This window comes from Ostrea edulis, chromosome 1 (assembly GCF_947568905.1).
Source record: "Ostrea edulis chromosome 1, xbOstEdul1.1, whole genome shotgun sequence".
NCBI lineage: Eukaryota > Metazoa > Mollusca > Bivalvia > Ostreida > Ostreidae > Ostrea > Ostrea edulis.
Genome location: NC_079164.1, coordinates 99,405,628 through 99,418,127, shown reverse-complemented (window position 1 = coordinate 99,418,127; position 12,500 = coordinate 99,405,628). Strand labels below are relative to the sequence as shown.

The 12,500-nt window shown below is 33.2% G+C and overlaps 1 protein-coding gene across 1 annotated transcript in view; it reads left to right on the top strand.

The window, feature by feature from the left end:
* Nucleotides 1–10,732, top strand: part of LOC125670829 (gigaxonin-like) — a 15,261-nt gene extending 4,529 nt beyond the window's left edge. Inside the window, exons 2-5 of the mRNA XM_048906225.2 lie at nt 5,009–5,374; nt 6,174–6,527; nt 8,486–8,619; nt 9,179–10,732. Of these exons, the coding sequence (XP_048762182.1) occupies nt 5,009–5,374; nt 6,174–6,527; nt 8,486–8,619; nt 9,179–9,996 (1,672 nt within the window). The 3' untranslated portion in view covers nt 9,997–10,732. The remainder of the gene's footprint in view (nt 1–5,008; nt 5,375–6,173; nt 6,528–8,485; nt 8,620–9,178) is intronic.
* The last annotated feature ends 1,768 nt before the right edge of the window (nt 10,733–12,500 follow it).

The window sequence follows — 12,500 nt, the reverse complement described above, 5'->3', positions numbered from 1 at the left end:
GTGAAAAATTTGTTGTTGTTTTTTATATTTTTTTTTTTTTAAACATACATACAGTATATATATATATATATATACATACATTCTGCAAAGAAACTTGTACAAAATGATTATAAGAAACTATCAAAGGTATATATATATATTATTTTCTGAGAGAGAGAGAGAGAGATGAATTCAGTCATTATTTAATATATTTTAAAAAGGTACATATATATTGAAATTTATAAAAAAAAAAAAAAAAAAAATTGAAAAATAAATAAATAAACAACAACAACAAACAAACACTCAATGAAATAATTGATTCCAGCGGTTCCAGCAGGTGTCAAACAAATCTTTTTCACTATGTTTATATGCAATATGTCTTTGAGTGTCATAAAACGTATTCATTAGTGATATCGCAACATTTACATTCAGTGTCTTCCCTTTACACCTCATAGTATAGATATAATATTTCAGCCAAAGAACAAGATTATTTTGTATAGTTTTCTTTTCATCCAAAAATCCAAAAATAAAATTATTTTTTGTTATTGATATTTGAAGATTGGTCTTCATAATGTTCAAAACAAACTTCAAATTCTCTTAAGAAATGCTGAACACTATCACATTCCCAAAACAAATGTTCAATTGTTTCTTCTTCTATCTGACAGAATGTACAATTCTTATCATCTCTAATTTTGATTTTGAATAAGTACATATGAGTTTGAAGCTAAAATTTTGTTCAGAATTCTGTATTGAAACCACTGCAGTTTACAATTACTTGTAACTTTAAAGGGCAATCTGAAGATCATTTTCCATTCTGTGTCATTTAATTCAAATATTTCATCCCACTTTCTTTTACCAGTAGGTTCTGTGCAGTTTTGATTGAAAAGAGTATAAAATTGTCTTGATTTTTTGCATCGTAGAAGAGTGTATATACTCGACATAATCAGAGGGTTTGTTAATTTAATTAATTTTTTATCAAACTTGACTTTTTTCATCCATGCTTTAATAGCATTTATGACACTCATATATTCTAAAAAATTAATTTTTACTTTTGGATAAATGTTACAGAAAGATTCATAAGTCAGGAACAAACCCTCTTCATCAATAAGGTCATTAAGGTATTTAATATTATTGTGAAACATGGATTTATTAAGAAATGCTTTCCCACCCACAAGAAAGTTAGAATTGTAAAATATTGGAGTATATGTCTACTGTTACTGTAAATGGATTTTGTTTATGCTGTAGCTCAATCCAAGAATCAAATACATCAACCCAAAATTTGTTTTTCAGTGATGTCTTTATGTCTTTTATGTATTCTACTCCACATGTAGTAACTTTATTAAGATCTAAATTTGGTATGAAATTATGCAAACCCCTATCTGAAAAAAGAAGTTGTCTCATCCAAAACAATTTTAAAGAGGCTATAAAAGCCTTTACATTGATCATTTTTAACCCAACATCCTCATATTGCTTTACATGTACGATTACCTCTTTTTTAATTCTATGTTGAGAATGGCTCCACAAGAAAGAAAAGAATAGTTTATCTAATTCTTTACAATAGCTGTCATCAGGATTTGGAATTGCCATAAAAATATGATTTAATAGAGGCAAGACCAGAGTTTTGATAACAGTAATTTTTCCTATTGGTGTCAAATGTCTTTTCTCCCATTGATTTAAGATTGATTTTATTCTGCTTAGCTTTGGCTGATAATTTAGTTTTGACATGTTCTGTAATTCTACATCAAAATTAATTCCAAGTAGAGTAAACTTACAAGTCCCCCAATTCAGATGAAAATCTTTAGAAAGGGTATCCTGACTATATTTTTTTGATCCAATCCATACTGTATTGGTTTTTGAAAAATTAACTTTTAGTCCTGACATTTCAGAGAAGTGTCGCAATACTTTTATTGTTTCTGGAAGAGATTCCTTGCTACCATCAAGTAAAATTTATGTATCATCGGCTAGTTGTGAAATTTTCTTTTCATTGTTATTTATAGTTATACCTTTAATACTTTTATTTTCTCTTATTTGTATAGCTAAAATTTCTGCGCAAAGAAGAAAAATATAAGGTGATAATTAAACGATCACCTTGTCTATACATCCTCTTTGAATGTTGAAAGATGCCGAGAGATTGCCACCTTGGTTAATAGTAGATATGATGTTATGATAGAATAATTTCACCCATTCATGAATATCAGGTCCAAACTTAAAATAAGTTAAGGTCTTTTGTATAAAATTCCATGAGAGGGTATTGAAGAAGGCTTTCTCAAAGTCAATAAGTAGTAAAAGACCTGGGATTTCTTCTTCTTCAGTATACTGCATCATTTCATAAATTAGTCGAGTATTTTCTCCTATATACCTATTAGAAATGAAGCCAGTTTGATCAGGATTGATAAGTTTATCCAAGTAAATCTTTAATCTATTTGCAATGGTACCAGAAGCTATTTTATATATAGTGTTCAGAAGTGTAATTGGATGCCAGTTTTTAAGATAGTGCCTTGGTTTGTCTCCTTTAGGTAAAAGTGTAATAATTCCATGTCTCTGTGTTATTGACAGAGTGCCATTTTCATATGCATAGTTGATAGACCTTACAATAAATGTACCAAGGTATTTCCAAAAAACCTTAAAAAACTCAGCTGAGAACCCATCAGAGCCTGGTGATTTATTTGCTTTCATTTTACTTAGTGTTGTAGAAGCCTCCTTCAATGTAATTTTACCTTCTAAAAGCATAGATTCCTCTCTGGATAACTTGGGAATATCCTCATACTTTAATTCCAAATTTAAGTCAACTATGTTTATTTCCTGGTTAGGTATTGAATATAAATTGTCTTAAAATTGCTTTGTTTCATCCAATATTTCAAACTGGTCTTGAATTATCTCCCCACTATCTTTTATAAGTTTGGGAATAATCTTACTAGTAAAATTTCTTGATTCTAAACTACAAAAATAATGTGTTGGTTTTTCTCCTTCTTCTGTCCATTTTGCTCTGCTTCTTGAAGTCTATGGTTTCTGAGTTTTTCCAGTTTTTGTTGTTTTTCATTTAGTTCCTCTATATTGTGTTCAGAACTATTTTGTTCTAAAACCTTAATTTCTTTCTTCTTCTTTCACTTGTTTATTTTTTATATATGCAGAGTTAGAAATGCTTTTTCCTCTTATTTCCATAAGTAAAGTTTCTAGGAATAACTGATCGTTAATTGTGAAACATCTGACACTGCATCAAGATTATTGAAATCATTAACAGGAACTGCATATTGTTTTTTCAAGTTCAAAATAACCTCTCTGATACAATCTAGATATTCCTTATCACCAAGTAAAGAATTGTTGAATTTCCATAAGCCTCTTCCCTTTTTAAAATCATTGAAAGTTAAATTCAGTGTTATCATAGAATGATCAGACCTGTAACTTGGTTCAACTGTACATGTATTAAGACAAGGTAGCAATGACTCAGACATGATAAAAAAGTCTAATCTACTTTGTTTAAATGGGTTTTTCTTTCTCCATGGGTATCTGCGAAGCGATTCATGGAGTTGTCTAAAGTGTGAAAAAATTGTTGATTATCAGATATTGATACTAAGTCATCTGTACATGTGATAAACATCGTATGTGCTTGTTAATTAACCGATAAAACAGAGTTTACATTGTCTTTATTGAGTAGATTAGAGAATGGGTAGTGTAGTGGTTAATACACTCGCTTTTGATTCCCGTGATCAGCAGTGGTTGAATGTTTCCATTTTGTGAGCCTTTGATGAAGTCGCAATCCGATTTGATATATAGTGTGACTTTGTCCGGTATATATTGCAAGATCATCTCCTCTGGTTTCACCGATGACAAGGAACTGATGACAGCTAGGGTGACATTATATGTGCCTTAATATTTATATGGGATTTACTGGCCAGCTGGTTTGAACCTTTCATCTTCATCAAGTGGAGACCTCAGATCAATACCCCAGGATTGTCTATTGACCGTGAACTTTGCAAATTTTAGGGATTTGAGAGCTATCCAGACTTTTATTTTAGTTATCTCTGCAGCTATTGTATTGAAAATTTATTAATGAACTGATATCATTTGGTTGCAGTACAGATTTGATTTTGGGCTTTATTGGTCACAAGTGTTAAGGATTGACCTTGAACTTAGAGAAAATGTCACACAAGTGTTAAGGATTGACCTTGAACTTAGAGAAAATGTCACACAAGTGGGGCCATTTTGTCATGCTTGCCATCATATTGATGATGTTTATTTCAAAATGTGATCTGCACACTGTTGCAATTTGTTATTAGCACAATAGATGTCAGAAATAAAAGATTTTGTTTTTAAAAGGTCTTAAGATCAGGTACACTACATCATTATATTGACTTTAAAACATGAATGAGAATTATAATAAAGATCAGCAATATTTAAATGTATATTTCTATTGGATTTAATTACCTAGCTAATTAAGTAGCTCAGTAGGTCAGAACTGGTAGATCGCAGGTTCAAGTCCAGCAGGGGTTTTATTTTTTTTTTCTTCTTAAGATTGCTTTCTACTAAAACTGCATTTTTTGACTAATTAAAGTAAATTTGAAAGTTTTCAATTTCAAAATATTGTTCTACATATCTTCCACTTTTCATCAACATCAAATTTCTCTGTTGTAGCGTTCCTCCTTAAAGTTCACTAAACCAGTTCAGGTGGCATGTGTCCCACCTTTATTGCTGTAAAATCAAATATTAGATGGGGCAACAGTGGCAGATTCATGGGGGGGGGGGGGGGGGGGGGGGGGTTGCAACACACACACACCCTCCTTTTAGTTGAATTTTTTTTTTTAAAGGACTAAGTTTTTTCCATTTGGGGCATTCAACCTCTCCCCCTTTCTGGAGTAGAAAAATTACAAATTGGGTCGTAACCCGCGCCTCCTTTAGATTTTCTGGATCTGCCACTGGGCAATATTGCACTTCACTCTCTATCCTGTAATACTGTTGTATTGTATTTACATTGTTTTGAAACATTGTTAACTATACACATGTATAATGAGGGTATAACACTTTTCTTCAGGTTGGTGTTTGATAAAGAAAATGATTGCAAGAGCTCTGTTAGTGGTATGCCTGATCCAGCAATTCAAGGGGTGGATCTGAGTTCCAGTGTGGTGGATTTATCTCCCCTACAAATCACAGTAGACACATTTGAAATAATCCTGAATTATTTATATACATCAGAAATTGTTTTGGATGAGGAGAATATACAGAATATTCTGCAGGCTGCGGATCTCCTGTTATTAGCAGAGTTAAAACAAGCTTGTTGTGAGTACCTATTGAAATGCATTACGCCACAGAACTGTCTGGGGATCTGGGACTTCGCCTCAAGATTCAACTGTTCCTGGGTTCGTCTGAAAACTACACAATATATCGAAAACAACTTCAGGTAAGTGAAGGGTGACATCTTCCATCACATACAGGTAGTTCCAGGTGAAAAAGAAATTAAAATGGTTACGACAAAATTATTTTTAAAACGTCCAAGTCAATTCGATCTTTAAAAGTAGTATTTTTAGTATTGCATGTAATCAATATTTTTCTTCATTAATGAGAAGTCTCTGTTGTGAATTAGAAAATTTTGCTTTTATTAAAGAAGATTGTATGATCATGAACATCGAATTGTGGTTTAATCTAATTAAGTATTTTTGATATGCAAGAAATCTTAAGTATATTACATGCAGGCATAATGTGAATTTTTAACTCTTCGTATGGTCTTCACACCAGAGATATTTTGATGGATGCAATGATTACTGCATATAAAAGCATTGAATCAGATAAGGTTTTCCTGGATAATTATTCTCAAGGGATATACCAAAATTTTTCTACATGCATTCTTAAACTTAAGATAATTAACATTTGTAAAGCACGCATATAACGAGCACACTTATAATGATATACATGCTTATTGTGATTAGTGCTTTTTTCCTCTCTGTGAAGAAAATAATGAAAATTGTATTGGCTATAACGAAGTTTGGTTATAATGAATTGTTTTTCGCTGGCCCTTGAGGTTCACTGTAACTGGGTTTTTTTTACTGTATAATGAAGTTTGGTTATAACGAATTGTTTTTCGCTGTCCCTTGAGGTTCACTATAACTGTGCTTTACTGTATAATGAAGTTTGGTAATATAACAAATTGTTTTTCGCTGTCCCTTGAGGTTCACTATAACTGTGTTTGACTGTAATTGTAGGGAATTGTGTCTGTATGTAGAATTTCTACAACTTCCCCTGGATATACTCATCAGTCTTCTGTCTATAGACACACTACAAGTCCGGTCAGAAGAAGACATCTTACACAGCATGATACGATGGATTAAACACGACGAGGAGAAGAGAATGTCTCAGCTGCCCGATTTGATAAATAAATGTCTGAGGGTTCATCAACTCCATGAGGATACGCTGAAGAACTTGAATCCCGATATCTGCAATCTGCGGATCACAGAAATAATTCAGGACAAAGTTCGGAGTGAGAGTGGACGTGTGGAGAGGATGAGGGGGGTGACCAGTTTGTTGGTATCAGCAGGGGGAGACACCAAAGTCATGCAGTAATTGTTTGTCATTTTACATCATTGTACATATTGCATAACTCACATCGAACCTTACAAACATACATTCTACATCATTGTACATATTGCATAACTCAAATCAAACCTTACAAACATACATTCTACATCATTGTACATATTGCGTAACTCAAATCGAACCTTACAAACATATATTCTACATCATTGTACATATTGCGTAACTCAAATCGAACCTTATAAACATACATTTTACATCATTGTACATATTGCATAATTCAAATCGAACCTTACAAACATACATTTGCGATCTACATCATTGTACATATTGCATAACTCAAATCGAACCTTACAAACATACATTTTACATCATTGTATATATTGCGTAACTCAAATCGAACCTTACAAACATACATTTTACATCATTGTATATATTGCGTAACTCAAATCGAACCTTACAAACATACATTTTACATCATTGTACATATTGCATAATTCAAATCGAACCTTACAAACATACATTCGCGATCTACATCATTGTACATATTGCATAACTCAAATCGAACCTTACAAACATACATTTTACATCATTGTATATATTGCGTAACTCAAATCGAACTTTACAAACATACATTTTACATCATTGTATATATTGCATAATTCAAATTGAACCTTACAAACATACATTTTACATCATTGTATATATTGCATAATTCAAATCGAACCTTACAAACATACATTTTACATCATTGTATATATTGCGTAACTCAAATCGAACCTTACAAACATACATTTTACATCATTGTATATATTGCGTAACTCAAATCGAACCTTACAAACATACATTTTACATCATTGTATATATTGCGTAACTCAAATTGAACCTTACAAACATACATTTTACATCATTGTATATATTGCATAACTCAAATCGAACCTTACAAACATACATTTTACATCATTGTATATATTGCATAACTCAAATCGAACCTTACAAACATACATTTTACATCATTGTATATATTGCATAACTCAAATCGAACCTTACAAACATACATTTTACATCATTGTATATATTGCATAACTCAAATCGAACCTTACAAACATACATTTTACATCATTGTATATATTGCATAATTCAAATCGAACCTTACAAACATACATTTTACATCATTGTATATATTGCGTAATTCAAATCGAACCTTACAAACATACATTTTACATCATTGTAGATATTGCGTAATTCAAATCGAACCTTACAAACATACATTTTACATCATTGTATATATTGCGTAACTCAAATCGAACCTTACAAACATACATTTTACATCATTGTATATATTGCATAATTCAAATCGAACCTTACAAACATACATAAAACACAAGAGAAATATTTATATAACACAACAATCTAATTTACAACTGCAACCTGTCGTTATGTCGAATACTGTCTGACATGTTTCATATCAATTGTTAGGCCGTTCTTTACATACTCCATTTACCTGTGGTCAACATATATGGCTTACGGCAGGTGTGACCGGTCAACAGGGGATGCTTACTCCTCCTAGGTACTTGATCCCACCTCTGGTGTGTCCAGGAGTCCATGTTTGCCCTATTCTTAATTTTGTATTCTTTATAAGAATTATGAGATTGATTTCTGTTTGTTATCTTCACCTTTTGGTGTAGATGATATCTACTGTAAATTACATTTCATTTGCAAGAATATTATACATTGTATATGCATTATTTTGTGGGACAAGCAATTTGCAAAAGTAAACTGTTACACATAGAAGACTTAAGCAAAACTGCTTTCAAATTTTTGTCTGCCTGCATCAGAGATATAATAGCTTCACAGAAGGTTACATGTTTTGTGTTTTTATTTTTATGCAACAATTCATTTATCTAATGGGTATTGGATAAAGATAGTTTATTCAAAGATTGATATAATACATGATTGTATGAGGTCATCAATAAATTTTCAGTAACCATGACAGTGGGGTTAGAGGGGATGTCCACTGCTTCCTTGTCCCTCCCAACTTCACCAAGCCTGGCGGTCAGTGGCTGCAGTTGTCTCCCATGAAACAGTGTCGATGTTCACACAGTGTGGTGGAAGCAGGTAAATAAAGAATTTAAAAAACTGATTACTAGAGTCATTGTCCTACACATAAGCTGGAATCCACGGAAATGTTCAGGTACATACCGTGTATATCTCTAAATGTTTAGATGTATATTTCTGATTAAGCTTCAATGTGCTATTGTTCATCATTCTCAGTAAAAACTGGCACACACGTGACTTTTCAACATTATTAGTATAAAAAAGCATCATAGAGGAGCAGACTATACGAGTCTAACCTATGCCCACACAGATATTTCATAGTTTGTGTATCTTAACATCTTGTATTAGTAAAATGATGGTCATGGTACCTAGACTTCATATGTCTTTCAGCCGAGCGCAAAATTAAAATTGTAACAGTGAATGTGAAAGTATTTGTCCAATCACAGAATCAGACGATTCATGTATCGTGATATATAGTAGTGTAGAATAGTGACAATTTGTTTATTTATAGTCGGATGTTTGTATGCTGTTTATTTTTGTTTATTTATAGGAGGATGTCTGTATGTTTTATTTATTGTTTATTTTAGTTTATTTATTGTTTATTTTTGTTTATGTATAGGAGGATGTCTGTATGCAGTTGGCGGGAAAGACACAGAGGACAGAATTCTTGCAACAGGTGAAAAGTTTGACCCTCGACTCAACCAGTGGACCATGATCAGTCCGATGAATCATGCGAGGTTTGGATTTGGCCTGATTGCTATCGATGATAATATCTACGCCATTGGAGGAAGCAATGACATCAGAGAACCCACCACATCTCTAGAAGTCTACAATATATTCAGCAATCAATGGATGCCTTTACCAGACATGAACCTAAAAAGGGTGTGGTCTGCATATGCAGTGGTTGGCAAGAAGATTTACGTGATTGCTGGTGGAATGGTCGGGAAATTGTACGAATCGGTGGAATGTTTTGACACATGCACTATGACCTGGGCATCGGTGTGTCCAATGAGGGAAAGGAGATGTGATGCCCGGGCTACTGCATGTAATGGAGATATTTTTGTGTTTGGCGGATTCAGAAGGTATGAATGTCCCAGTGCAATGCATGGCGGAAACAACATTAAATTCTGTGGAACAGAAATCTACAATACTGATCAGGACAGCTGGCAGCAGGTCCCCAGGCAGCAAGAGTTTCTGTGCACGATGACTGACACGTCACAGATATTCTCCGTGGTTAAGAATGAAGACGAGATTTGGGTTATTGGGGACCTGGACATGGGTGGACGATTCGAGTGCATCCGAGCGTACAACGTCTCCTCCAGGGTGTGGAGAACCGTTTCCATTACTGGTCCCCCAAACTGTCGGGGCTACCCCTGCTCCATGCTGCACCTACCAAACCACATTATTGTTAACCTCCTGGTCAAAGACAGTTCCTGAACTGCGTCTACTCTTCAACAGAGTGGAGACATAATGGTTATGCAATCTTTAATCAAGGTCGTGACCAATGGCATACTGCTTATGCAATTTTGAATTTTAGATATGATGTAGATCATAGCTTGTACTCGAGGATATATGCACTGATATTAAATTAAAATCATGCCAGCAAGTCAGAGATCTACAAAATACTGTTCTCCCAATTCATTTCTAGCTGCCTGTTTGGGGTGGTCATGGATCCTTGTAATATATTGTGCCATATACATGTATATATTAATGTACTGTGCATTGTGTTTTTATGTAATTTATTATTATTTAGAATTACTTTTAATAATAATAATAATAAATTTATCTTGTAAAGCGTAAAATCCATATTGCTCTAAACGCTATTAATTAGAGCTTGATTAACAGCTAGTTTTAGCAGCTTAACTTTGTATACCATTATGATGTAAGAATTCTTAGCTAGGATTTAATTTTGACATTATTAGCGAGGGTGTTGAGATCGCTAAAATTGAATATCGCCAAGTTAACAATTTATTCCATACTGGAATAATAGTTATGTTCTTGGAATTGTGTAATGTTGCTAAAATTATCTCTCGCTAAATATTTATACCCATTTTTATGGAAAGATCGCTAAATTTGTGTCTCGCTTAAAATTTCACTTACACGGTATGGATATCACTATCATCGTGTAATACTGAAGTAATTATCATATGAAAAATAAAAACAAACTTTTGTCTTGGATGTCTTTCTTCTGTATTGTACACTCCTCTACAGACTGGTAATGAGTTCTGGGGAAATCTTCGATATCCTCCCTCCGTAGACTCGAGGGGCCATGTGTATCAACGAGGGGAATTTTTTCAATCGACATATAATTATATGCAATGTAATACAAAAATATCAATTAAATTTCTCTCTGTAATGTCAATTTCATACAATGCAAATGTTACATTTATTTCAGTTGGTTGTATATTGTTTAACATCCCACTCAAGAATTTTTCACTCATATGGAGATGTTACCATTGCCCACAGTCTGATTAAAACCAGACCTTTAAACTTGTTTGGCCCTTTTTTTTTCTTGTTCAGTGGGTGGACATAGAAAAAAAAGGGGGGGGGGGGGAGATTGAAGGTCTGATTTTAATCAGACTGCACTGCCGGTGAAGGGCTGCAAAATTTAGGCCTATAATGCTCAGTGCTTACATCCTTTGAGCAGGAAGGGGTCTTTGTCGTACCACACCTGCTGTGACACAGGTTTTTGTTTTTTGCGGTCTTATCTGAATGACCGCCCCATTTAGTCACCTCTTTTGACAAGCAAGGGGTACTGAGGACCTATTCTAACCAAGATCCCCACTGGATTTATATTTATGAAATAAAGTTGTTTGCATTATGGGACTGTGAGAACTATGGAAGCCTGGGGTAAGAACTACGCACATTAACTCTGGATTCCCGCCAACATTTTCAACTTTACGTATATTTTAAAAACCTTTGCAATTTTGCTAATGATATTTTTTTTCAATGCAAAGTAGAATCCATCAGTAATTGATTATTAATTTAATACTAGTGTTAATTAATTGCTCTTATTTCAACTCCTTTTGATTAGGGGGTAGAAAAATGTGTTCCATGAAACCAGGCTTTAAAACATATTTTAAGATGCTTATCGATATCAATAAATAGCCATTTAATTTTTCAAGTTACTTTCAATTATGTTATTGAGTAAAAAATATTTAATCTTAATCTTTCACACATTAAAATTAACCTCATTTGCAATTCAGAGTACACAGTGAACATTTTCGCTGTGTTTTGGTCTTTAAACATATGTTCCTACCGTAAAATAACAAAAGTTTTGGTATAAATTTGCTAAATGACAATTCATGATGCCATTGTATTTCACAGGGAGGGTAGGGTAGGTACGGAAATGTTTCTAAAATATTTTCTGTTTTCTATTGATTCTTGTAGTGAAATACGTGATTTTAACTCAAATGATAGAGTTATCTCTCTTTGTTTTGTCAAAGAAATCAACTTTTATGAAAATTCATATAAATATCTATATAATTGGCATTTAAAAAATCATTAAAAATAAGGCACTGCTAAACTAGTACATGATACGCCCACATACATCACTGACCCAGGAATTTGAACAAGGAAGAAAGGATTATCCACAAAAGGATTTCATCAGAGTTGCAATAACAATGTATTCTGCATTAAACAAATCTAAGTCCAAGGGCTGTAACTCCTTCAAAAATAGTGGGACAGCATAATCCCTTGTAATATGCACATATACACATTGTGACCTTCCTTTGTACTAAGTTTCATTGAAATCCCTCAAAGGGTTTAAGAGGAGTTGTGAAGACAATGTACTTGCATAAAATAAATCTAAGTCCAAGGGCCCTAACTCCTTCAAAAATAATGGTGCAGCATTCCCTTTGTAATATGCACATCTCCACATTGTGATCTTTCTTTGTACCAAGTTTCATCAAAATCCTCCAAAGGGTTTAGGAGGAGTTGCG